General features: G+C 45.8%; 1 protein-coding gene across 3 annotated transcripts in view; it reads right to left on the reverse strand.

The window, feature by feature from the left end:
* GRHL1 (grainyhead like transcription factor 1) overlaps window positions 1-24050 on the reverse strand; it is a 41832-nt gene extending 17782 nt beyond the window's left edge. For 2 of the 3 annotated variants that reach the window (XM_071548353.1, XM_071548352.1), the window contains exons 1-8: window positions 23949-24050; window positions 20182-20368; window positions 17172-17242; window positions 15287-15677; window positions 14416-14492; window positions 13454-13610; window positions 12858-12969; window positions 11815-11909 (exon numbers count right to left, since the gene is read on the reverse strand). In XM_071548353.1, coding sequence (XP_071404454.1) covers window positions 11815-11909; window positions 12858-12969; window positions 13454-13610; window positions 14416-14492; window positions 15287-15677; window positions 17172-17242; window positions 20182-20368; window positions 23949-23968 — 1110 coding nt within the window. In that variant the 5' untranslated portion in view covers window positions 23969-24050. Of the gene's footprint in view, window positions 1-11814; window positions 11910-12857; window positions 12970-13453; window positions 13611-14415; window positions 14493-15286; window positions 15678-17171; window positions 17243-20181; window positions 20369-23393; window positions 23630-23948 lie in introns of those variants that run through there. The other variant, XM_071548351.1, reaches the window with a different exon arrangement.
* Window positions 24051-27977: the final 3927 nt, after the last annotated feature.

Below are 27977 nucleotides of genomic sequence, written 5' to 3' on the forward strand. Positions count from 1 at the left end.
TTGAAACTACTTGGTTGGAGTTTTTTTGTTGTTTCTTGTAAATGTTACTAAAAGGTTTTAAAAATAGTAGGCAATATGTTATCCTTAAATGCAGGAATAATGCCATTATTTCAGTGAAAGTTTCTGGGCTTCATACTAAGAAGTTGAACACTACTTTGAATATTCCTGACTAAGACCCTGTTAACATTCAGATTTAAATGGAAAGAAATATTTCCATTATTCTTATTAAAAAATTAATTATAGAAAAAGTGAATTGTGATTTTTAACATAACTAATTTAATTTTCATAATGGCCTTAAAAACAAACAAAAAACCCATAAAACCCCCAAACTGCACACACAGACAAAACAAGTCCAATGCTGCTTAACAGAAGGAAGGAATATCCTTATGTGGATATGAACAGATAGACCAGACTATTTTGTATCCAGAACATGGGCTTGCAGTGTGCCAGGCTCTTCTACAGACACATTATCTCCATTACGGCACGTCTCAGAAGTTGCAAGGATTAATTACCAGGAATTTACGAGCCACAGAGACCTGTAATGACTCCTCTCCACTCTGCCTCAAGAATATAGGCTGGGAGCTCACTGCTTCACATAATAATCAAACCTTGGGGATCAGAAGCACTTTCCCAGAGATTTTGCAGGAGCAGCATCCCACCTATGGTGGTGCTTCCACGAAGTGCCACTCAAGTCTCTGCAGTGAGCTGGTGCCACCTCCCGGAGCTGCAAAGGCTCAAGGCAGGCTTGGAAAAGCCTACGGGCTCTGGTTTTGCTGAGTGCTGCTTATCATGGTCCTCTCCGCACCAGTTCTGCAACATCCTTCACCGTTTTTAACAAAAGAGGGGAAAGGGAAATCTAGCAACTATTACCAGATTAGGGTTGCAAAGGAATTGGTTTTTTTTCTCCAGCATGTATAACACAGCTGTATAAAAACACAGTGCAAGGAGGAAAAATAATGCAAGTAAGTGATTCTCTTGTAACAACTTGTCTGAATGTGAGATTCCCACACACTCCTCGCAGCCCCCAAGCTCACCAGCAGCCCCAGCACAGCAGTCTGGCCAGCAGCCCCCTGTTCCCCTGCGCACACACCGTCCCAGAGCCAGCAATGCCCCTGCCAAGCCCCACTGTGCCAAGGGACATTGGAATGTGTGAAACAACACTCAGCCCAGGCCAGCACAGCCCCCTGACCTCTGCACTGCTCCACCTGGGGGGGCTGCTCAAGCCAGGACAACACACAGCACTGAAGCTGAGACAGCACTCAATTCCTGCTCACCCTCCCACCTGTGTTGCAGCATCACAGATCTGTATTGTCCCATGGCAACTTCTTGTGAAAATGTAATTATATCTCAAATCACAGCTAGGAAAATTATTTTACAATAAGCTCTTCTCAATCTTCTCCAGACCAACTCAAAGGATGGCTCTGCCAGCTTTTATCCACCCTACTTCCCCTTTTGCCACCTTTGGTTTTACAAGGGCATTTTGTCTGCAGCACTGGCACATCCCAGGGCAAAGCTTCAAGGAATTTGGAAGAGCTGCTTTCACCAGCCTGGGAGCTACGTAATCAGATGTATGCACAGCCTGAATAATTGCCTTCCCTGAACAGGGGTTTTGTTTTTTAAAAGACCCTCAGCTGGGGTGTTTGCATATTTTTACATTTTAAATTTTAATTTTAAATTTACCTACACTGAATATTCACACATAACTCATTTCTGTATGATAAAATTACTTCATTCTTTAAGGAAAACATGTCCAAGGAGCCATGTCAGCAGGTCTACCACTGCCTCAAAATTTCTGTGAAAAACTGAGTTTCACACTACTGCACAGCAGCAGGCTTGGTGTTCAACATCAGTTACCAGTTCTCCAGCACATATTGTCACTTCTCTTCTGAGATTCAGGTCTATGTTTTCAGTTTTTATGGCTTACCAGCCTTGCAAAGCTTATGCAGCACATTGGGCTGAAGTTAGAATAGTCTCAGCATGACAGATGTTTGCTACTACAGTGGTCCTGTATGGTGTCCCATGGGAATTCAGGATTGCCTGTCAGATGACAAAGATTATTCTTCTGCTTTAGAGTCTCCTCATTTGATTAGCTTTGGCTTTAACCAGCTGACTTAATTTTCGTACCTTTTAAGTCTTCAGGACTCCAGGCAAGAGATGACAGCTAAAGCCTAATCACCTCTCTGAAGTAACAGAGCGCCAGCCTGTCTTCTGTTTGTACTAAGCCAGTACAAAAGGACTCACTTCTTCCTACTCATCCTGTAACTACTATTTTTGAGCAACTTCAGGTCTCCTCAAGTTTCACAAAACAGAGTTTTAGCAAACAGCTTTTCCAGTTTGGGCTAAAACAGTTTCAGCCAGGTGCTTTTAGTTTAGGAAGAGCTGACTTGCATTCAAAAAGAAACATAAGGCAAAGTGACTGCACCAGCTACATCCCCACCCCAAAATTGCCAGAAGAAAGAAAAACATAACCGCAGAAGTTGCTCTGCACCTTCAGCCTGCTGAGCAAGATTCCTTTTCATGTGTTCAACCTATTTTTCTAAGGGCAGTTCCGCATTCTCAGCTATATTAAGATTTGTTGTTACTTAAAAAAAAAAAGAAATTAATCTTGCCTCCCAAGATTCAACATAAAGACAGCACTTAAAAATAGAGCACCATCAAGCCTGGGCACTTACAAACATGAGTCAAGCTCTCAAAAGTTACTCGGGTTTTCTTTAAAACTGAGATTTCTAAAAGGATTAGAAACCTGTTCTCAAGTTACTTTGCTTGCTTGGCAGTTAAGACTTTAGTCTATATTTGAATCATATATCTAGGCTTTTCTCTCCAACTAACTTGGGATTTATTTTCCTATTCTTTTTTGTTCATTTTTGTCCCATGCTTTTCTAACTTTCGCTAACAAAAGCTGAGATACAGCTCCACAACGATGGGGTCTCAGGTAAAACACCTAACAGCAGGAAATCTGAGCTGGTATGAACTGCTAACCCCCCACACACACACCTGGCATTCACCCCAAAACACTAGAACCTCCTTCCCTCAACACCAGGCTGGGATTCCTCCAGGCTTTGGGGCAGAGGCAGTGCCCCAGCTGCACACAACAAAAGATAGAAGGCAGAAGGATTAAAGCACCTCCTCTGGGATCATGCTGGAAGTTAACATGGGAAGAAATCAGACCTCATGACTTCCCAGTTTGCTTTAACCACCTGACCCCTCACGCCTCTCCTCACCTAAGCTGGGAGGAACACACTGTGCCCATGTTCAAATCTACAAGAAACAAACTTCCATATTAATAACAGAGAAAAAAAAAGTAATCCAACAGCTCTGCTGTGTGCCCTCAAGGAAGGGCAGCAGAGACAGCCAAGTTCTTTCCACACAGCACCTTTTTCTAACAAGATCTGCCTTTTAAACAAACCAGGAAAACCAGGCATAATTAAAGGGCAATCAAAGCGCTGCAGGAACCTCACTGTCAGTGAGATGAAAGATGCCTTTTCTAAATGAAGGCTTGCATACCCAGATCTCCTCTCCTTGGTTTATCTTGGACGCCGTACCCTTTTGTCACACAAAAAGCACCAGCAATTTTGATTAGTCCAAAGGCTACATATGCAGCAGCTTTAGATGAAATGTCACTCTGTACAGCCTCATCTGACTCACTGCAAAGCACAGTTGAAAAGGAGCGGTACGTACGTACGTACACACCGGTGACACTTGGGGCTGCCACAGGCAATGGTGAGCTCTGACTAGTCTCCAGCAAACACAGGCATGGGCAGGAGTACTGTGCAAAGTCTTGTACACCCTTCTGGATAAGGCTCTACACTGGCAGACTTGGGACTTTTCCAGTCTGACCACCTTGCTCCTCATGGCTCTCATTTCAAGAGAAGACAGGTAAATTGGAGTTGCCTCCTCCTATTTATGCTCCTTTATATTTTTGTACCCAAAGGATTAAGCCATTACTCACCAATCCAAGTCTATTGGGTACTTCTTTCTCTTTTAAGAATTCAGATAAAAACTTTAACTCTTTTCTAGGCAAAAACCTCTCATTTTAAGCACAGAATGGCTTGGGTTGGAAGTGACTCAAGATCATCTGGTTCCAACATCCCTGCCATGGGCAGGGACACTTTCCACTAGATCAGCTTGCTCAAAACCCCATCAAATCTGGCCTTGAACATTTGCAGGGATGGAACATACACAACTTTTCCGGGAAACCTGTTCCAGTCTCTCGCCACCCTCACAGTAAAGAATTTCTTCCTAATATCTAATCTAAATCTGTCAGTTTAAAGCCATTCCCCCTTGCTCTGCCTAACTACAAGCCCCTGTAAAAAGCCCCTCTCCAGCTTTCCTTTAGGCCTCCTTCAGGTCACCCCAGTGCCATGTCTTCTCTAGGCTGTACAACCCCAACTCTTCAGCCTGTCTTCATTGGACAGATGCTCCAGCCTACGTTATATTCAACTTGTATTATATCCAGTCTATGTTACATTCAACTTTAAATCGTCAGGATGCTTTTGATTTTGGATTACTGTGTTTGTAAGGACTACAGAGTTTGGAGCCTACAACACAACCAGAGACAGGTTGAACTGCTGTGAGTTTCTTTCCAGGGAATCCATTTGGATACTGTTTTTCTTGAGCCTGGCTAAATAGTTTCCATGTTCTGCCCAAAACACAGTAGACAAAGTGATTCCAGGGGGTTCTGAGACCATTTTTCTGACACAAAGGCAGTGTCTCCCACTCCTGGAAAGAAAAGTTACCCAGAAGCCTGAGGTTGATTATTTCAATGCCGACAGCTGAAACAATATGGGTTCTCTATATTCTTGGACAAAAATAAACATAAAAGATAAAAATAAAGGGTCTTTTCTAAAGATTTGTCCTTGTATGTTTCATCTATGCTGTGAGCTGGCTGGATACAAAACATCTTCGGTCCCAAACCCTTGTAAGTTACACCAGCACAGTTCCAGGCCCTTCCAAGAGGCAAAGCTGTCAGCCTGGGCACTGCCTTGTGCCAATCCAGCTACGTGGCTTCCAGGATTGGCTCTGGGTCAGAGCCAGGGAGCTTGGAGTACAGGCAGGGCAAGCACAGGTCTGCCTGCACACATCCACGAAGGCATGTTCTAGGAAAGCAGTGCTGGGAAGACTGTTCTGTCTTTAAAAGAAAAAAACCCAAACCCACACTTAGGTGCAGATCACCTGAGAGGTGCCTGATCTTAGTGCTCCCACATTCATTTCTTCACCTCCCACATGCACCACAGGTTTTGCATCAGCAGGAGGTGAGCCAGAAAAGGCAGATAAAATTGGGCAATTCATGCACCTGTGGGCTCCTCAGCCGCCTCCTGCCTTTGGGATCGGACGCTCCAAATAAGGCTTGTCTGGCAGATGTGCAACAGGGCTGCATCCGCTCCAGCTCCACTCAGAACCATCCTGCTCACAGCTCAGGAGAGTTAGTTTGCATTCAAACCTACTAAGACCAGCCTGGGTGACTGACACAGAACCCATAGCAGGTCCCATACTACTCCAGGGAATGACACTTGGGAAATACAATCCAGCTCCAGATAAGAGAACATTCTCCTAGCGAGTTCACTCCATCAACAAAACAAAAAATTAATGGTAATGAAAGGAAAATACATATTCCTGCTCACAAAGAGCAATGCTGATTGTTATTCCAACCTGTTCTGAGGCATAGGAATATCTCTGCTTGCAACATGTGGGAAACGTGGGGACAGAGGTTCCCAGTCATACTGATGCTTCCTCCCACCCCATACTTTGGTAAGATAAAGAAATGGGGCCAGGCTTTCTAGGTTGGTTGAAAAGAAACTAAAAACAGCAGTTTGGCAAGAAAAAAAGGAGCAATATCTTAAAAAAAAATAAAACTGAGCAAAAAAAACCAGAAAAAAAACCCACAAAAAAGCAACCCACCTTCCCAAACCACCACCAACAGAAAACCCCAGAAAACAGAAAAAAAAAGAAATAAAAAACTCCCTGACAAAACCAAGAATTAAGTCTACAAAGGCACAAAAATGGCTGAAAATGAAGAGCTGCCATCAGGCATAAAATGAATGGAGAAAAGGAAGAAATATAAACGAAAAAAATTGCGTCCTAATTTTCTCTGTAGAGAAACTAATGCCAGAAGATTCTTCTTTCAGCTTTAGGAAATACACTGTGAGCTCAATAGTTGGAAGACCAGATGATGGCAGAACTTGGGACATCAAGTTCTGAAGAGATGCAGTGAGTTGAAAATGTGGTTCTAGTTGGCAATGCTTAAAATCAAGGGCAGCACATGCTTGTTTTCAGAAAACCCATGACAGAGCAGGGAGAGGTCTGTGTTAAGAGGCAGGTAAGTAATACTTGCTATGACTTTCCTATGTCACTGCTCCAAAGGCTGTGTGTACTTGTGCCTCAAAGTATTTGAGGTCTGCAGCCTTGGCTTCACACCAATCTCCTTCCTTTAAGTATGTTTGACTCATCACATTTCATAGTTTCATTTCCAACTCACCAAACCTGTACCTACTCAATGCTGCTGAAGGTGGCAACACCTTCTTTAATGAGGCATATGACTGCTGCTTCATTACAATGGCATCCATATAAATGTATGCAATATTCATCAATCAAAAAAGTTGAAATTCTTCCTACAGTGAATACCAAGGGAGGATTATGCTAGAATAAACTCTTAAAATAAATCAGTGGTGTACAGCCCAGCCTCATTTCAAGTTGTAGCAAGAGATCCACCCTCTCCAAAAACTGAGCTCATCTGAACAAAAAAATCCTGCCAACACACTGAGGATTGGCCAAGACCACCCTCATTGCCCAACTTGCTATTTTGAAAAGCCATCCCAAATTAGATGCACATTATCATAATGTATCATATCAATTCTTCCTGGACAAAAAAAAGTAGCATTGTTTAATTGCTCTGTCACTCTGGGCATCACTCAAGAGCTCATACCGCACCTTCCCTTGGCGAAAAGGCAGCAAAAAGCTCTACTATGATATTCTCCAGCTCCAAATGCTTGTTACACTCACACCCTTCTTAGTAGAAAGGGTTTTTTCACACAAAGCATCTGGCTTACAATGCCTTTTTTTTGGAGAGAAGGAGTAGGAGGACAATAGAACCCTTAATGTACAGTGACATCATTTTTGGCTACAGGCCCACCATCCAGACTTAAGCAAGCCAAACAGAAGACCTCCATGGGGGCCCTTCTCTGGGAGCAGCTGGAAGAAATGCTTTGTTTCAGAAGGGACACATTGGGAAGCACTGAAGGAGTGCCCCAGTACAACAGAGCAAGTTCCTTGCACTGCTAGAGCTACAAAAACAGGGCAAGGAGGCTCTTGCAATCACTGCACAGACAGGAGGCCCCAACCCTCCCTGCTCCACAGGGCAAGAGCTCAGACAGGATTTGGGCAAAGCAGGATCCAGCAAAGCCAGTTGACCCTGGGGAAACTGATCCATCCAGATTGTTCAACTGCCACTGACCTGCGAGCAGGCCATGTCCCCAGGCCAGAGTTAAGGGACAGAGAACTTGCTTCCCAGGCTAACGGGTAACACAACAGAGGTAACAGGACAACAGCCAACATCATGAAGAGCAGCACAAAATGTGTGTTTAACCATGCCCATAGCGGCAATTTTCATTAAGAGACCTGTAACTGGGAAGCAGGCATGTTGTACCTGGGAAGAGATGTCTCCCAGTCTCAAAAACTCATGATCTGAAACTATAAACCCTTCTCCTGAGTGACATGCAAAGGTCAAGGACACAAAAAGGGCTGCAAGGACATGATTTCGTTCCCTACCTTTAAAGTCCCAATTTTAAAGATGGCCAAGCCTGCTCAGTCCACAAGAAAGCGCGGGCACCTCCAGAGAAAGCTCCATCCCAGCTCTAACACCCTGTCCCTAATGAAGTCATAGATGCAGAAGATGATGAGCTTGTGCTCAGACATCTAAAAGCCTCTTTGCAGGAGAAGAACCCCACCTTGTCTGTCTGCCCAACACGGCAGACATCCAGGATGGGGTAGGAAACTGTTTGAAGTCTCCACAAGCCTCAGGGTAACTCCAGCAATACCTGTTGGATGCAAGTGAGTATCAGCTACATATCTTTGTCAGACTCATCGAAACACACTTCCACCCAAGCAGGATGGCTCCTAACTGAGTAGCTACACTGGCTTTCTTAAATATCTAATTCAACAACTCATCAGTTGATCAACTAATTTTCCAGCTCACCATCTTCCCTTTCTTTATCACAAAGCATGATTGCCTTCTCACCCAATTATTCCCCTCCCCAGTCTGTGAGGTGATGGGGTCAGGCCTCACCTCTAACACAGACACTTGAAAGCCCACCTAAATTACCACCTCCTTACTCCACAGTGTTTCCCAACAATCTTTCTAACCCTGGCCTCACTCTGCTTTCAATCTCAACAGCACCACTTCAGGGCACTTTGCCTTTCCCTCTTGAAGCCCGGCCTTCCTTCCCTCCCTTCACCATCTCAGAGCAAGCAGGCTTTGGGTCCTGGGCCGTTTTCCAGCTTGAACACACACTTGCAAAGGTCAGAGAATACTTAACCCAGCCTCTTCTATGAAACGACTGCTTCCAGCAGCTCCTGTGATGTCCCAAAACAACAGAAGAGGGCAGAGGGGAGCTGCCAGAGAAGCACATTTGCTATGAAATCCATGGACACGGTCTGGGTCCCAGAGTGGGAAGCATCTGTCATGCATGAAATACTCCTGGTTTCTACACCCATGGGCTCACAAACAGCACACCAACGCAGTCAGCTGTGTGACAATTCCACTCGAGCAGAGCCAGGCCCATCTGACAAATCCAGTCACCAAAGCCCTGGCCTTGCTCTTGGCTCTCCCAGCACAACCCAACTGGGAAATGGGAAATACTTGTCGCTGAGGGCATCTCGAGTTTCTTTTTTCAATTCTGTAACTCCACAGCTGCAAAATCCACATATATTCCTTGCTAAAGAGGAAGCACATGATTCCTACTGTGTGAAAAGAGCATTTCTTCACCAGAAAGATGTAGTTTACTAAATCTCCATAGTGCCCTAAGAGGACTGGCAAAGCACTCTCAGGCAGGTGACACCATGCTGAACAGACACAGTTGCAAAGGTGCAACAGCCTTGTACGTCCCCGCAGGAAGGCAAGAACCTGGTCCTGGAGTGCTAGGGGCAGCTCCTTGTGATAACATGGTATTTCTACATTAAATGTGACCCACACTGAGAGTCATGGGTACTTAAATAAATAACTACATCAGAAATCCCAGACATTGAGCCTCATTGTATCCCATCTGACACTGCTGCACAGAACCAAATCATTCCCACAGCAAACTGGAAGCAAAAGCAAGAGGCAAACAGGAGGAGCAGCACACCCAGAAGAATCACGTGCCTCTAGTCCAGGTAACTCCAGGGCTCAGGAAGCAAATTTCTAATAACTAAGGTTTGCTGACTGGGTAAGCATAACACCTATACAACACTTCTCCTATTATTAAACATAAAACACTCTGTTTATTACTGTGAAAGACTTTCTGTAGCATCAGAAACTCAGCTCTGTCTAATCCTTGCTCTCTTCACGTACTTTAAGACTGCTCTTGGGGGGGCAGCGGGGGAGGGAAAGGAAAGAAAGAGCAAGAGCATGCAAGGTAAATGAACCATGCAATAAAAATTGTTGAAATTGGCTCAGACAACTCCTGATAAGATCACAGAAGTTGAGAAAGAACTGCAGCTCTACTGGTGAGAAATTCAACCATTGACAAAACACATCCACTCAGGGAAAATAATGAAGTTTAACAGCCACTTAAGCACACAGAGTCCTTGCTAAAAGCGCCAATTCTTTAAACACTGAAATTGAGAGTATTTTTGTCTTAATATGATTCTGATACCAGGGGCCAACATTTGCACATTTGGTATCAACAGTCCCCTCTGCAGGTTCATACAAACTAGTACTCAAAGTGTATGGATCTCACACATTAAGACTGGAAGCAAGTTCACCTCTGTAGCTACAAAACCAGTCTGTCTCACACCTCCCCACACCACTTCAACCCATGAAGTTCAGCTCTGAGATAAAACATCACCATGAGGGTTCCTTAGATCTTTTCAAGATGTTATTGGCAACTTCACTTTAGACTGAAACTACCTCTTCAGGGGTCTGTAGAGTAACTGGGTAATAACCAGATGGTAGGAAGGGATGACTTTCCTTGTGCCAGCCACAGGGTTCTCAGCACCAGCTCTACGCCCTGCTCCTGGGTTAGAGACCCATCCCTACTGCTGCAGTGGCTCAGCCAGCAGAGAGGCAGTTGCAGAAAGTGCTTCCAGCTCCTTGAGGATTTGAATCGCTCTGTCACCACGATCTACCCCAGTGTGCAAATCCTAAGCCTTTGCTTGCAGACACTGACTACCCAGGTCTGTTCAATGCCTGACTGGCTATGGCAGCAGGATAACACTTCAGGAATACTTATGGACTCCTTTTGACAGCCCTTCTGAAGAATCATCTGTTTGTTCACATAGTGAAGTACTTCATGCTTCAGAAATAATGTCAGCCCTTTAGAATCCTCCAGCAGATAAGGCCTTCTGCCAGCCCTCTCAACCTGACTGAAGCCTAATCTGGTGAACAGGGAAGCCTGGCACCCAACACCAGCTTCACAAGTAATGTCACACATGTTGCAAGGCAGCACTTTCAGCAGCAGCACACACAGCTCCTCACTCCTGTCTGTCAAGCATCTCAAACTTCTCCCACAGAGCTGAAACCCAACAGCAGTCCCCATGCAACTGTTTCTCCACAGTCCTTGTGCAGCACAGAGAAAAGCCTGCAGTTATAGTGAGCTCTGTGCAGTGACACCAGCTCTTGTTCCTCTTGCAAAGCACATTGGCACACACAGCTCCAGGTAAGGACCCCTGTGTTCTCTGCTGAGACGTCCCATGTCCCCCAAGCCAGGTTCACCCTAGACACGTGGCACTCTGCAGCCATCAGTAGGTTTCCCTATGATGCTGGTAACTTGCACATAACGTGCTAGCAAGGGAACAGCCAGTCTCCAAAAACTGAAGGAAACCATTTCCAATTTTTAATGAAAATCCAACCACTAATGAAACTCTCCAAATAAAATTCCTGTGCTTTGCCTCCAACAACAAATCAGTGGGAAATGCCTTTAAGAACTGAGTTTACTCCATTCTGACCTGCAGTCCTTGCACCTGGAAGATACACGAGCCTTTTCCAAAAGCTGGAGTGGCTCAAACAGCTGCAGTTACCCATTAGCTAGGGAAGCTGCCTGTACTTAAGACATCTGCCACAGTGCCCACAGTTCTGAGAGAAGATCAAACGAGAGTTCACCAGGAGGCTGCTCTAGTTTGAAATAGGTCACTGGGTGTTGGGATCTGTGGTTTAAACAACGCATGCTTTGGGAACTCGGAGGCAGCTGCTACTCCCTCTGCTGAAGGCAAGCCCATTGCTTGAGCCTTGACTCCCTCAGAAGCTGCCCCCCCCCCCCCCCCCCCCCCCCCCCCCCGCCCCGCCTCCCACAGGGATCCTGCAGGAGGCTGTGCTCACTGCCAAGCCCAGCTATGCTCCATCACACCTCCCGCACCACTTCATCAGCTCTGGAAACGCTCAGTGCTTCCTTTTGTCAGTACTTGTCTGTCAGGCAGGTGCTTCTGCCAAGAACCTTAAAGCAGTTGCAAAGCTCTCCCAGTTGCACATGCAAACCCTCTTAAGAAATAGCCAGAAGGTTTTGCCTAATGTAAGAGCGTAAACAAACTTGTTACATGCTAATCATCAGGTAGGCCACACACCCTTCTCCACCCCCAGCCCCTGAATCTGCTAAAAGGACAGGAAATGTAATTGTGGTCACATACCTTTGCTTCCTCGTTGATGTCCCAAGTGAAGGATATGGCATTGTACGCGATCTCCTCAATGTTACTGATGGTGTTAAAGCTCTCCTTGTAGTCAGCTGTCAGAAGGAAGGATTCATGAGGGAGGGGAAGAAGATATAGCATGTAGAGTCCTTATCACACAAAGCAGACAGGAACTGCAACCCTTCAGCATACCCTCGGGGGGTAAAGGAAGCTGAACTGTACTTAAGAACGGATCATTAAAAAGCCTGGAAATTGCTCATGTACAAAAAAACCCCAACAAGTATGAGGAAGGAGGAGAATGGGACTTGCAGAAATTCTAAACTAGAAACTCCAGGGAGAAAGGAAGACATCCCAAATATCAGGTGTTCTGTGATACAACCTCCTATGAGCAGGAAACTCTACCCTGGACGGCCACGACATAAGCTCTCAATAAAACTCCTTCAGTAACAAACAAAGATTTGCATGCGCGTCTGCTATAAGTGCCAAGTGATTAATCCCTGCTTTGATTCACAGAAGGAAGGGATGAGGAGTACAACCCAGCCTTCAGCCAGAGAAGGCTGGAAGTCAGCCAACCTCAGCCTTGTCTGGAGGCAAGTGGAAATTTGCAGTGTTTTCTTTTTTGCATGTACCAAAGACCAGTTATGAGTAAAGTTGTGGGAAGGAGGATCATTAGTGTTGAGGTATTTCTACAAGGATCTTGTCCTTTGAAAGAACACAGTATTTAGGACAGACACTGAGACTACAAGCTGTGATTTAGCTGCAAGCACCAGGGTACGCCAAGGCAACTGTTGTTTGGATGGGGGGTTAGATCACCTAATGTGAAACCCTAAAGCCTACCAACCAAAATCCTCCAAAGACCAGCCTCTTTAAGGAGTCCTAAAAACTACAGCAGTAGCTCCAAGCAATCAAACTCTCTCTGGGCTTTCAGCAAAGCTATGGATAGCAGAGAGTGTTCCTTAAAATAACAAAGCTTTAGCAGAAAATCAAACCTTGCCAAGGAATTAGATATGAAGTTTGATATCAGCAATGAGAGTGTTCCTTACCTATGTCAATGCATCTTTGTTTGGCTGTGTGCTGTCTTGAGTGCCAGTATTTCCAATGCCTGAGCTGATCTTCCCTTGTTTTGTCTTCAGCAAACACAACCATAATGACACTCTGAAAGGAGAGGGGGAAAAGATTTAAAAAAAAATTAAAATAATAAAAATGTGAAAGATAAAAGGCCAGAGAGTGCACTTTTTTTGGAAGTTCTCACTGGTATCAGGTTTTCTGCTTTAGGTTTTCCGACTAGAGGCACCACAGTATACCTGGCACACTGCTGCCAAACTGGAAAGCAGACAGCAGCACTTTCTGGGCCATAAACAGAGATGAGCAGAACTGCTCTCCCAACTAGAATTCAAGGATCTCATTCCAGGTGTTGCATCACCTTTATGCAAGTGCTGACACCACTTCTTAACAGACTGAGCCAGGCTGGGTTAGTCTGTAAGTAGGTGGACAGCAAAGGAACGAACACTGATGTAAGAGCGGGGGTAGGCTGGCCTTAGTACTGATGCTCTGGTTTAGATTACTGCACTTTGGGAGAGTTTAAGGCCACCATTGTATACACTCTCTTTCCCCAGAAACCACAAGAACTGCCACTCACTCGGACTTTACTGATGGGGTGATGGATTCCTTCACTGCTGCTGACTTCTTTCAGTGTGATGGGGTAAAACTGCCCTTTATTCAGGTAAGTCATTGTGCTGTCCCCAGGTTTCTGTCGGAGGGACTTGGAGGCTTCCAGAGTGTATTCAAAGTTATTCCTATAGAGCAAAGAGGGTAGTGATTGCTAAGGCATTTTCCTGGAAAGCCGACTAAACATTCCACATTTCATTTGGAGAAATTCCAAAGTTGTTAGTTGACTCATTAAGCCATCAACAGGCAAGGAAGTTGGAAAACAGGATGAGCCCCTTTTTCAATCATTTCCTTCATGAATGAACATTTAAGAGAAATTCTTGGCAAGCTAAGTCTCAAGACACCTCAGCAAGCAAAACTGGAAGGTTCCTATTCAGTCTGAGAGCAGCAAGCTGCCCTCATGGAACAGAAAAGTATCTATTAGCAATTTAATTAAATTCACAAGCTAATAAGCTATTCAGTGGCCATAGCCCCCTTGGTCAACTGCAACTAACCACCAATTTGCTCTGCTCCCTTGGAATTCTGATGAGCTTTATCCCACCCATTTCTGCTGTGGATTTTCAGCAGGGAGAGAGCAAGACAAGCTGACCATGGAGAAGGACACAGCTGGAAGCAAACTCCCAGACCACCAAAAACCTGACAGACAACATTGCATCTTCCCATGGGACAGGGAGTTGGTGCAAGGACAGTGACTGAAGCTGGGGGTATTTCCAACCTAGCAAGTAGTTTTCCTCAAAATAGTTTTCTTTAAAGATAAAAGTAGTATTTTCAACTGTGAAATTCAAATGAGCAGATACTGTTGTGGTTTTGTGATCCACAGCCCTTCCAGTGTCTGACAGACTTGGTACAGAATGGCATGAGCTGTACTGTTTGCTTGTGGACAACTGTAAGAGAATGGGATGATAGAGACAAATGGGGGCCTTAAAGCATTACCCAGAAATGCTGTCAAAAACATAATCTTCTGAATTCATGTTGGCCATCCGGAGATTCAGTTCAGTAGGAAAGAAAACCTGGGGTAGACAAAACAAAACACAACAATTAATAAAATACAACAAGAAAAGTCAAGATTAAACAGATACTCATTACCACACAACTTCTGGCAGGTAAACTGATCATCAGATAACTACTGATTTTTGGTCTGTACAAACAAGACAGTTGTGCATAGTTTTACCCAAAACTTTTGGGTGTCAACTAAGCACATCTCACAAGCCTTTTGAGTCAGCTGAGGGCAACATTTTAAAGCCTTCCCAAATCTCAAACAAAGTGCATAGCTACACACAGCTGCTTGGGGTTTGGCTTAAAAATCAAAACACAGTCACACTGTTGTTTTCAGTTGGTACCAATAAAACAAAACCCACGGGTTTTCATCCAGGTTTAACTCTCACTCAAGGCCCCTACATAATCCAACTGTTTTCCACTGATACACACACCTAGAAACTGGCAATAAGGAAGCTTACAGGCACAGTGACATCAGTTTGGTACTGCAAAGGCACCATGGAGTGCTAAACTCTTGCAAAACCTGGCTCAGGACTGTGGATCAAGATAACTATTTCCATACTCTGCAAGCCAAAGCCTATGTCACTAGTAAGATTCCTTATCTGCTTTTGATAATGATTTAATGTTGTGAAGGTTTTATTTTAAGTTACACTCACAAACCTTTCTGAAAAAGTCTTCTATTCCTAAACCACTGGACAGATTTCTGACTCACTTCACAAGAACAGTTAAAGATGGAACTGGATCTCTCCATCCAGATAAAGACGTGCACATACACAGACACACACACAGCAACTGTCTCTTTTAGTACCTCTTGCACACCCTCCTTGAAAGTCTCTGAGAAGGTGGAGTCTGGTGTTCTTCTCTGGGAGTTTTGGGGCTGGGTGTTGGAACTGAACTGGTCGGGATTGAGATTCCTGTCGAAGACCACCACTCGCTCTGGGGGCTCAGGGTGGTAGACACCTGGTGGGATGCCCACGGCAAAGCCATGGGGCTGTGTCTCCGTTTTGATGGAATGGGTGGGCATCGTGGCAATTGAAACGGTGACTGTTGTGTCAGGGGTTGTGAGGTGGCCTCGTTTGTCCATGCCCATCTGGGGGGTGTGTGGAAGGACAATATTGAAAGGCACATTTTTCAGAACCTGGACTCTGTTTTCTCCAGCAGAAATGAGTGACTGTTCTGTCACATTTGGGATGCTGTTCCTAAAAAGGGAAAAAAGAAATCACATGTAAGTTATACAGTTTATTTTCTCAATGAACAAGAGCTAGAAATACTTCTCAGCCTTTTGGACAAGGACAGCTGACACTGACTGTCCTGTTTGTGCAGAACTGCTCAATCATAACCTGAAAAGCTGAGAAACTCATTAAAAGAATCAAAACTCCTCACCCACTGCTAACCAGCCCACCTTGGAGATGAATTACGCTGGAGCGAATGGTGAGGGTTCACAGCCCAGATCCTCACTGTTTGGAAAGCTGTGGTCCAAAATTAAGTGCTCTGAGGCACTTCCCACCATGCATCGGCACACACAGGCCCCATGGAACTGCTCTTTGGCAGACAGAGAAGGACTGAGAGTGAGGCTGCTGCCCCAGGACTGTGTACCACCTGGGAAGCACTAATAGGGAAATTACACCTCTCTGTCACACACAAACCCCCAAGAAAATCCACACTGAGACTCCCAGGAGTGGTTTGCATAACCTGCCGCTCTCCACCCCACCACGCTCATTTCTGCCAGGATGACAATGAGATCTGTGGCTGAGCTGACCTCATAGCTAGCAGCCACTAAGTCAGCCTGCTCTCCCTTTCCCCCTTCTCACAAAGTGGTCCTTCCCACTCCCTTGCATCAATTCTGATGCTTCCCTGCCTCCTTGGTGATCCAGTTCAGCTTGTTGCTGGAATGAGCCACCTTTTTTATCCTGCCTGGTGCTGGGTCAGTGTAAGACCAGAGCTGGTAAAAGGGGAACAGTGGGAACCAGACTGCTCTTCTCAACAACAAGCCAGTCAATCAGCTCAGCCAGACCACAAAACCTCACCTCAGGTCCTTAAAGCATTCTAGTCTGTCCAAAGGAAGAGGGTGGTAGGAGTGGAAGCCCAGCTTGAGTGAACTTCACATTTGTAATGTTCACTTCATCACTACCATTTTCTGCTTGGGGGGCAGAAGAGAGGTGGGGAAGGAAGGCAAAGAAAGCAAGAATTTCCAGAGGATACAAAGGAAGTCCAAACAACACAAACCCAAAACTGAACTACAAACACTTTGAAGTTCTTCCCTACTGGCCCACACATGAACCAGCAATGCTGCTGGTACCTGAGAACAACATCAGCAGAGAGTAACTGAAGCAACCTCACTCAAAAATAAAAGGGTCACCAGTGACCTCCATAGCCTGGGGAAGGGGTGTCTGTGCTACCAGACTGTGCCTAGTGTTAGACAGAGAAGCTTTTGCTATGCTGACTGTATGACACTAGTACATAGAAAGCAGGTGAATAGCAGCAAAAGGTAGTTTGAGCCTCAGCTGTCCACACCATGGTCTAATCCCCATCCTCTTCCTGGGACAATGCAGGAATCTGAGGCTAGGAGCAAAAGTAAACAGTCTCTCTCTTCCAGTACAACATAATAGTGCAGCAAGTTACTTTCCTTCTGCAGTTTTGGTGGTCTAGGAGGGAAGAGCTGTAAGTAGAGAAGCAGTAATAAAAAGTAATACCTTTTGCTGTGGTCTTGTTCAGGATGTTCTACCTCTGGTTTCGCTGTTGAAGATCTCCTCTCCCTTGGAACCTGGGAAGTTTAAGACACACTATAATTCAATTCATACTCCCATACAAAAAAATTATCTTCTTAATATAGAGCCATTTGATCAAATTAAGAAAGCATTACTCTCTGATGCCATTCATTATTAGCACTACATCTTGACCAATATTTGCAAGGTTTTGGGACGCCAGGCCCATTCCAGGAGATGCCCTATGGATTCCCTTGCAGCCGACTCAGCCAACTGTGCCAGCCCTGAGCTCCTGCCAGCACCAGGTGGTGGGAAAACTAGTGCAGAAAACTATCCATCCCTGACTGGAGCACCAGCACCAGGGTGAGGAGGACCAGGAGAAGATTTCCCAAGGTCTGTGCTGGCGGTGCAGGTTTACTCCTCTGCATGCTGGCAGAGTTCAGCTTGCTGGAGGAGCTCAAGCTTGTAAAAGGATGCTGCTCCTTTGCCACTTCCCCAAGAACACGTGCTCTCTAGGCCATTGCCTCTAAGACCACTTAAGGCTCTCCCTTCTCAGAGACCAGGGGATTTGGGGAGGACCAGCTCCAATAGGTATACTGGGATGCTACAGCTCCTATTTGTTCATGGCCACACACAATATACGGGCCCAAACTATATTAAATATTTTATAAACAAAAGGTAACAACCAGAGCTCTGGATTTAGGAAAGCTCAGTATTGCTCCTCATATTTGCCCTGAACACACAAGTCACTGCATCCACAGACATGCACACCCTCTGAGCAGTGGTGGCCCAGTTCCTCGGACAGAGCACACAGCCAGTGCCCCAGCAACCCAAGCAGTTCCTGCACCCGCTGGCATAGGCCCGTGGTGCTCAGGTTCCCTCAGCCACACAGCAAGTCCACACAAGCTCCCCTGCCAACCCCCACACAGAGCCCAGGACTTTTGCCACCCTCAACACACCTCCTGAACAAGAAAAGCAAACACCTCCTGGTGTATGGATAAGTGAACTCCCACCACTTTCCTTTGCTGAAACCTGTTCAGATCCTGCCTCCATTTGCCAGCTTGGGTCCAACATGGGGAACCACCACTTTTGCACTAGCTCGAAGGCCGATGGAATGCCTGCATGAACAGCACACTGATCTAAAGAGCCCCCAAGTAAAAGCTAAGTCCTTATTCTTCCACATCACCATGAATCTCCAGTAACACCAGAATTGTATTTCCCATGGTAAACAGCGTAATTTGGAGAACCTCTAGCTGTAGACTGCTGGGAGGCCAACACTAGCTAGTCCGAAAAAACAAGGGTCTTCAAAGCTGTGTTTTGTCAATGCTCCCAAACAACAGATTTTTCTCAGAAATTTGTTTCCTATCAGGCCTTATTAACCACAGTTGAGCAATCAGGGTAGCCCAGCAGTCAAATGGAAAGAAATTACAGTTGTTTGGTTTTGCTGGTTTGGGGTTCTCATCAGCTGCCTTTAATATTGCAGAGAGGCATACTAGAACTGCCTAGACATCATCTCTCTGACATTGCCCCACAACAGCCCACAATAAATCTTTCAACCTCTCACCATTTTGCTTCACCCAGGTGTGCAGCATACCTGTTCTTCCACCAATTTTTTCTGTACACCCACTGATACCCAAACATAAGAGGAAACCCTGAATTAGGCATTAATGTACAGCAAATCCCTTCTGCTTTGCCGAGCGTGAAGGATCAACATCAACCTTCTTTTTGTAATCTACAGGTTTAGAAATCAAAATTGATTTTGTGGATTAAAATTGTTCTGGTGAAAGCATGTTGTTGTTTCCTCTTTACCCCCCCCTCCCCGCCAAAGCACAGCAAGCACAGGCACAAAGTAGAAAGCCTGTTTTTCTCACAAAACTAGCTGAGTAACATCCACATCAGTGAGTTTGTGGCATTTTGTCGTGTGTGTGCCGAGTGTTAATCTCCATATTAAGCATTACAAGGGTATTTTGATACATAAGACATGTTCAACTTCTGAAAAGGGCAAGCAAGGATTGTCTCCACCAGGCAACCTCTCTCCATGCTTGAAGAACATACTTAGGCTGGCAACTGCACTCACTACTCTGGAAAGGCACCAGCCAAAGTGCCAGCACAAGAGCCAAGTCAGACTCCTGGCCTTCCTGCATGCTCAGCAAAGAGAAAACAGGCATCTCCACCCGGTGAGCCAGGACACTGCAACACAGGCACTTTAACACAAGCAGGACCCCTCCCTGCCTGAAAATGCTTGCTGACCTATGCTGACCTGGACTAGAGGTAACTACTCAGGCTTATACTTCCAGTATTTAGGAAAGAAACTCAGCAAAATGCACCTCACAAAGACCAGGATCTGTTTGACTGCTCAATTCAGCTGTGAGGCACATGCTTCTGAGGGGGCCATGAACACTGGGGAAGACAACCACAGTTGCCAAAGGATTAACAGATTACAGCAGCTGAAGCTCACTGAGGGTTAGAGGGATGCAGACAGCAACTCCTTCAGGTGGACACTTCTGACTCACACAGCACCAAAAAAACTGTAGTTAGATCTTAGTACCAGCTGAGACTAAGGTAACACAAAAAAGCCCCAGCAAAAGCCAACAATCCACCAGAACAGGAATCACATGCACAAAAGAAGTTTCTTTCTCCATGCATATTTACATTCAGGCAGGGATATGGTCCCAAAGTGTTAATTCTTCATCACTACTAATTCATTGCCTCCTGTAGAATCCAGAGTCAACAGGCAATCAAAGTGCTACTGAAGCCAAAAAGTAGCAAAGTGCCACTGAACCTTTACATTAAGATTCAGAGGATCTTATTTTACTGAGCTAAAAATAAAACAAGTTTCAGAAAGAGAGGCGTGTAATTTTTCCCCTTTGAAAACCACAGCATTTAAAGTCCTTGTGAGCTATTCACAGGCTCTGTAAAATCCTCTGGCAAATGACACCTTTTCCACAGGTGGAACAAGAGCTCTGCCGGCTGCCAGAGCGTACCCACGCCAATCTACCTTGTAGTAATCATACAGCAGTCCCAGGGCAGCTGCACTGTCTTCATCCCCATTGATGCTCATCATAGCTTTGGTAGCTGCTGTAAGGGGATTTTCAAGAAAGGTTTTCCAGGCCTCATCTTCATTGGTGTAAGGACGTCTTTGAGAGTAGAGAGAGTCATTCTGAAGAACCAACACGGGTCTTTTACTTGAATCATAAAAAAGAAGAAATAAAAAAGCCACCTGTTAGAATACATGAAAAACAATTCTTAAGTTCTTCAAAATCAGCTGCCCCAGTTTCATAGGGTTCACATTCTGATTCAGTGTACTGCAAGGATTAGTCAACACAAAAAGCCCAGAAACCTAATTCTGATCTCACTCAAGCTCAGTGTAAATCAGGATTAATTTGAACAAACTCAGATGGATTACACCAGCCTATATAAAAAGGCAAAGCCATTTGAGACCACAGCCAACCTGCTCATGCTCTGAATCCAACCAAGAAAAGAGCTACACACTTAACTAGCTCACCACCTACAAAGCCTCCAGCACATCCTACTAACACTGCCAAGCTGCAAACTGTTCCAGTTACCATGTGGAACTAGAAAATGTGAATTAACAAAACATCTTTTTCCTCGAGAGCTTTCAAGTATCTTCACTCCCAGAATATACCTAAAAACACCACCTAGAAGTTACCCATTAGTTACAGGCTACACAGGGAAATTAGTCAATGGGACTTAAAAATCAGTGGGCAGTGGTCTTTTTCTGACAAGGGAAACCAGAAGACTTGCTGCCTCATTACTGTTAAAATAATCCGTGACACTACTTTGAGACAGCCTCAACAGATAAGTGAATTCAAAAAAGAAAAAATCTGAGTTATTCCCTTTATGTTGCAATATATAAAAACGAAATTATATTTAATCAGAACACTTTTGAGATTTCTGGGAACAAGAAAGCTCCAACACAACTTGGACTTCCTGCCCATAGCTAAAAGTGGGACATGTGTAACAAACGCTGTCCTGCCAGTCCAGAAAACTTACTATGTTTTTTTGTTCTATTGGTAAAATATATGCTTCATCTTACAAATCAACTCAAGTTAATTTTTAAATGTAACTTTCAAACCAGTTCAAACAGTTTTCTTTCCAGTGCAAGTGTAATATTCATTTACTGTAGGTTGGTGGGGCAAGAAGGGAGGGCTTTTCATTTTCTTAAACAATCTTAATTTGACATTTTTAATGAATTGGTAACAGCTTAAAATAAATAAATAACTATTTAAAAACAACTAACCCCACAAAAAGCAGTTCCCCACCACCATCACATCCTTTCCTCGGTAGATAAGCATTCTTTGCATCTATTTACCGAGATGCATTCAGAGACTGAAATATACTACAAGTACAAAAAGTTGTGAAATAGAAAGTTGTGAAACACTCTAATCACTATAATCAGCTTAGCAGTATCCTACATTTATCACCACCTTCTACCAAAAAGATTGCAAAGCAAACTCCGTGTTCGATTCTTTATCAGCTACACAAACCATCTCACTCAGGTTCCATAGGACAGCTTGGCTGAGCTGAAGACACTGAAAGCAAGTGGGAGTTTCCAGGACTTGTACGAGCACTTTGTGGCTATAAATCAGTATTATATCCTTGGAGAAAAAGCAAACAACAACGACAAAAGAGACAAGTTCTTGCATCAAACTCTTTCTTTAGGTCTCCATACATATTTGTGTACACAACACAATGCAAATACCTCTGGGATTGAGGGCATCATCTTTCTATCAAAGTAGAGGAAACAGCAGAAGACAAAGCAGAAATTTCTTTAGGGATATGATACAAGCTCCTATTTTTATAAAATGTGATATAGAAGCCTCAAATATCCACCACAAATGCATAAATCCTCCAGGTAAACTCTCATAGAGAAAAAAGTAACCTGCAAATACCCTGCGAGCAGTTCACTTGATCCATCCCTGCCAAGCTGAAGGGCTAAGTCAGCCTTGCTGGAACTCACAAGACCACTAAGCTGATTCCTTCCAGCAATGCAACACTCACATGAGAAGACAGAGCCAAGAAGAACCAAAAATACTGACTAAAGCACTTAGAAACCAGAAACACAGCAAATGCAAAACCTACATATTTTTGGGTGACTTCTTTGCCATTGAAACACACAAATATAATGCACATTGCCCTAGAGATAACCTACTCTCCTAAAAACAGCACAGAAAAAAATTAACTTCAGAATTATCAAGAGGAGTGCAGGGTTTGGCAGGAACTTAGTCCTTCCAGAGAACCGCAGCTTCTTTCAGGAAAATAAGAAGATATTAATAACAGAAGGCAAAAACATATTTTTCCTAAGTTTTAAAAGGTAACTGGCATACAGACCTGCTCACAAAGTAGTAAGCAGACACGTCCCGGAAAGGCTGGAATTAAGTTTCCTAATGCAGTTTTAATAACTTCTGAATTTTATTTTCTATGTGACTGCAGTGGAAGCAGAGGAGTATTACAAAAACAAGATACTCTCTCTTTGCCTATGAGGATCCCCAGCCCTGAAGATTTTGTGTTCAGATCAGAAAAACTATTCCTACCTACTTCGCTGATCCGGGATCCTGCCTTTCTCTCCCTCACCCTGCAATTTACCTGGCGACGTCGAGGGCTGCCCAGCCGCGCTGCAGCTGCTCCTGCACAGCGCACACCTTTAATGCTGAGGCAGCACCGGGGACTTCTTTCAGCGTCGCCTGCGTGCCAGAATAGCAAAGTGCACGCACCCAAATTGCTGTGGCCTCAACTACCAAGTGCCACTGGAAATAAAAACACCTATGAAAAATCCTAATCACAGAGCTGAGTTAATGAGCTGCTGCACTGGAGTCCTCTTTACAGAGCAGCATCTTGAAATAAAAACTTTGGTTAAAGCCCCATGGTTTTTCTAGGAAATTAGTGTGTTGAGACACCAATCATTCAAAGTATATAAATTTCATAATCGGTTCTTCAAATCAAATCAGTTCAGAGTTACCCTGTTTTCTGGCGCTTAAGCATCCACGGCCACCGGTTACAGACCGGCACAGTGACAAGTGCAGAACAGCCCCGAATCCCTGAACACCGCCCGGGATCCGCTTGAAGGCGCCGTCTCGCATTCACCACCACGGGGTTACAGAACATACACCTCGAGTAACTCTTTGCACACCCGATTTCGGCTGCTCCGGGGTGGCCGCAGCCGAGCTCGGGGCCACCGCCCGCCCTTACCTGCCGAAGTCCACCTTGCCGGAGGGATGCGCCTCGTAGAAGTCCATGGGGGCCGCAGTGGCCGCCGGGGAGCGGCGGGGGGGCTCGGCCCGGCTGGCTCGGCCCCGGCACTGAGGGCTCCCTCCCGGCGCTACTCCCACCCGCTGCTCCCGACGGCGCGGCCGCCGCCGCCACCGCCGCCCGCATTTAAGGCGCGGCCCCGCGGGGCGGGGGGCGGCCCCACGCCCCGCTGCGGGGATCGGGTTTCAAAGCCGGCCCGGCCTCGCCGCTGGCCCCGCGGGGCGGGGTGCCCGCCGGGACCGACCCGCGGCGCCGCCGCCCCCCTCGGGGCTCAGCCGCCCCCCTTCGCCCCCCGCCACTCCGCACCGCCCCACCGCCGTCCCCGGTTACTCCCCCGAGCGAGAGGACAGAGGGGGCGGCCCCCGGTACAGCGGCTCCCCTGGCCCGGCCCAGCCCGGCCCCGGGCGGCGAGCCCCTCTGGCCGCAGCCCCCCGGCGGGGCGGCCGCACCGGTCGGACCGGCCGCGGCAGTTCTTCCCCCACCCGGCTCACTCACTTGTCGTAGTCCTGTGTCATGTCTGGCGGAGGCAGCGGCGGCAGAACTGGCCGGGCGGGTCGGGAGGAGCAGCCGCGCTCCCGCCGCTCCCACGGGTTTTGTCGGCGGCGCTCCCCGCTCGGGCGCTCCCGCACCCGCAGGTGCACGCGCGCCGCGCCGCGCCCCCATTGGCTGCCGCGGGCCGAGGGGAGGGGCCGCCGCGCTCCCATTGGGCAGCCGGGCCCGGGGGGCGGGGCCGGCGCGCGTGCGGGGCGCTCCGGGGGGGGCGGACCGGGGACGATCCCTCGGGCCACGGGAGAGGGACCGCACCCCCGGCCCCCCCTCGGTACCTCCGGCACCCCCTGCACCCTCCGCACTCCCCGGTATCCCCCGGTACCCTCCGGCATGCCCCGGCACCCCCTCGGTACCTCTGGCACCCCCTGCACCCTCCGCACTCCCCGGTATCCCCCGGTACCCTCCGGCATCCCTGGGCACCCCCCGCACCCGCACCCTGTGCTCGGGCAAGACCCTGGGATCTTTCTCACGCTAAAAATGTGTTTCACTTCTCTGTCTCTCCCATCCCAGAAGACTTTATTTCTTTTTTCATGTACTACATCTACTTTTAGGAAAATCTAAACCAAGCACAGTTAATCTGCGGCAGGGGAGGTTTAGATTGGACATTTGGAGGAATTTCTTCACAGAAAGGGGCATTAGACATTGGCAGGGGCTGCCCAGGGAGGTGGTGGAGTCACCGCCCCTGGAGGTGCTCAGTGCCATGTCTGGTTGACAGGGTGGTGTTCAGCCATAGGTTGGACTCGATGACCTCAGAGGTCTTTTCCAGCCTGACTGATTCCGTGATTCTGTGCATTTGCACGAGCACTGCACCGGCTGCCCAAGGGCAGCAGATCCACGTGTCCTTCGGTGCCTCACAGATGAACGTGTGTTTGTGGAGAAGGTTTACAATGCAGTAACTGATGAAAATGCATGGAAATCCTCCAGTGTAACACCAGCAGCAACATCACAAACACATTGGATATATCCACAATGGCATGGATGAAGTAAAATCAAAAAGATCTTAAGTTTCTCCTTGAGAAATAGGGGTGGGAGGTTGCTTGTTTAAGTAACAAGTTGAATCAAACCCATATAGCAACGATGCTATCTATCATATGTCAAGATGCTTTAGATAGCTCCTGTAATTTGAAAGTATGCTCACTAATAAGAGGTCTCTCCTTCTAGGTCAAAATCTCTTCCCTATTTGTACAGGATATACTCCAATGCAAAATTATAGAAGGACAATTCAAGCAGTTGACTGAAGGAAATAAGAAACTGAAGAGAACAAACTTTATCTAAGGGTCTAATCCTGGAAGTTGCTTAATATCTTTTGACTGGATTACAACTAGCGTTCTAGAAACAAAATGCTTTGTTTGGATCTGCAAACATTGCCACTAGGATGGCAAAAGATAAATATCATTCATTACTGAAGTAGGATCTTGCTCTACAAAATGAAATTATGTAAATTGTTCTTTATGACATGTAGTAAAAGGTATTCTATATTTTTAAACCTTTAAAAAAATCTAATTCAAGGTTACACAGAAGAAAATTTATCTGCCCTCACATATGAAAAAATACCGTCATCTGATGAAGGTGTCAGAAAGTTACATTTTTCCAAACAAGCATAACTTGCTTTGTTTCCAATACAAATTACAAAACCAGTTCAAACTCACAAGTACTGGGAAGGACTGCTGACTTTCTCAGGTGTCATTCACTCCTCACGCTCCCTGTGCCTGTTCATAGAATTCTGGGATATGCAGACACAATTGCTGCTTTTTGGCACAGGTGCACACTTTTCATTAACAATAAAATATAATACTGCCCTGTAGCCGTGGGTGACCCAGATGCAGAGCGTGCTGGAGTTCAGTCACATGTTTACATTGCACCCAAATTGCTAAAATCTTAGTAATGTGCCACGCTTGGTATTCCTACTTGAGTTTACCATGACTGTATTCCAAGTAACTCAAAGCTGTTTGCCTCTGCAAAAGGGATGTCTTTTCCTGACAGCCTGATCCACTGATGAAAACTTGGCTATCGCCATAGCAATCACTTCCACATTCAGGAGACAATGATATAAACACCGGATTGTGACACCACTGACTAATCTGCCGGTCACAATCTAGACACTGCAACACCACTGGTAGGTGTATTTACGTGATGTCACTAACAGGGTTGCATCATCGCCAAGTAAAACCAGGCAAGAAGCACAAAGGGATTTAGCAGAGCTTTGACTGGGGTATAAAGCCATGTCAGCCTGGTGTGGCAGTGCTCTGGCAGGACTGCACTTGTGCTGCACTGGCTGGTGTTGCCTACAACTTCTTCCCTCACTCAGCCTTTTCACCTCGATCGCACTGCTCTCCTCCACCTCTCATGCCCTTCCCTTTTCCTTTCCCTCTGTCTGTCCTGCCTTCAGCATTCTTCTTCCCTTCTTCATGCATTCATTTCCTTTTAAATGGATCCCACTCAAACCACACAAGGAACCCCAACATAATATGGCATTAGAAAACACTCTCACCATGCTTGTCCCTTCCTAGTCTGTATTTTGACATTGCTGTCTAGAGAAACTGGGATTTATTCTGGACAAGAATTAGCTACTGTTATGACCTACCTAACAAATATGGTTTTAAAATCTCATACCTGATAATTACCATCTACGTGCACTGGTCATTCACACCTGCGTAATAAACAAACAAGTTGCATCAGGTTTGTAGCAGTACTTTTGATTTCACAAAACGTGGCAGGGAGTCAAAACAAGATAGTTTCTGCTTAATCTGAACCCTTAAGATACAAGGGCCAGGCTGTAGAGTTGGCTGTAAAGGGCAGCAAACCTTTACTTTCCACTACACAGCACACCAGGCAAGTTTTCCTTCTCTCCTACAGGCCTGTGGTCACTAAGAATAGAGAAGGAAAAGTGAGCCCAAAGCTAACTGCTGATCCCTGCAGAATAAACCTGAAGGCATCAAAGGGCTTAAAAAGAAAAAAAAAAGGGAAGAGCCCAGATAGAGTTTTAATGAACTCACTAGAAATTAAGGTGAAAGCAGACACAGTGGAAAGGAATAGAAAAGTGACAGCAGACAAGGAAGCTGGAAATGCCTTGTAGGAAAGGGATTGAGAAGCTAGGGGTGGAGGGAAGGATGAAGAAATAAATGAAAGCACAATGTGTGAAATACAGAACAAAGAAACAGTTTGCTTTTCACTCCAGTCATATGCAATCTTGCAGACATTCTTCAAAGATCCCCCTTCTTATTCTGTATTTATCCCTAAAGATAATGTAGACACTGTTGAAAGTATACAAACTATTCAGGGAGAGGAGATGCAGTTCCATCAGCCTGACTGAGGACACTCTGAAATTACTAGAATGTAAATTAATCAATTTTTGCAGCAGCCTATACATATTAAAATAGGTCAGCCTGGAATCTAAAATTTTATTGAAAATAAAATCTTTAGCATGTCATCCAGTTTCACTGAGCATTTATTGTTTCTGCTCAATATTGCACTTCCTCTGGGATTGACTGCTGTGTCCATAGGTTCTGCCACACGGGGCTGACACTGGTGTAGTGAGAGAGCAGAATGTGTAGGTCCTTCTCTGCACACTGTTCCCTGCCCTAATCCACTTTGCTCCACAGCACAGAAACCACCTGGCTGCCCGGTCAGGAGTTACAAACACCCTGGGTCCCAGTTCAATAAACAAAAACAGTTTCCCACAATTTTGTACTGACACATCATGACAGAAGCAACCCAGGATCCAGACCAAGCTCCGAGATCACAACACAGGCACTGAACACACATGGTGGCATCATCATGAGGCAATGGCAGGGGCTGCAGCCACTGCTGCGACAACAGGGTGGTCTACGAGCAGACAGAGAATGCTTCTACAATAGAGGGCAGATGTATGAGACTTCAGGAAAATACAAGCACATTCCTCCGGTAAAATACTTCATACTGCTGGAGGCAGAGTGTAGATGTGGAGGACTAGAGAGGCATCTCTGGCTCTGGAAA

Source organism: Pithys albifrons, chromosome 2 (assembly GCF_047495875.1).
Source record: "Pithys albifrons albifrons isolate INPA30051 chromosome 2, PitAlb_v1, whole genome shotgun sequence".
Lineage (NCBI taxonomy): Eukaryota > Metazoa > Chordata > Aves > Passeriformes > Thamnophilidae > Pithys > Pithys albifrons.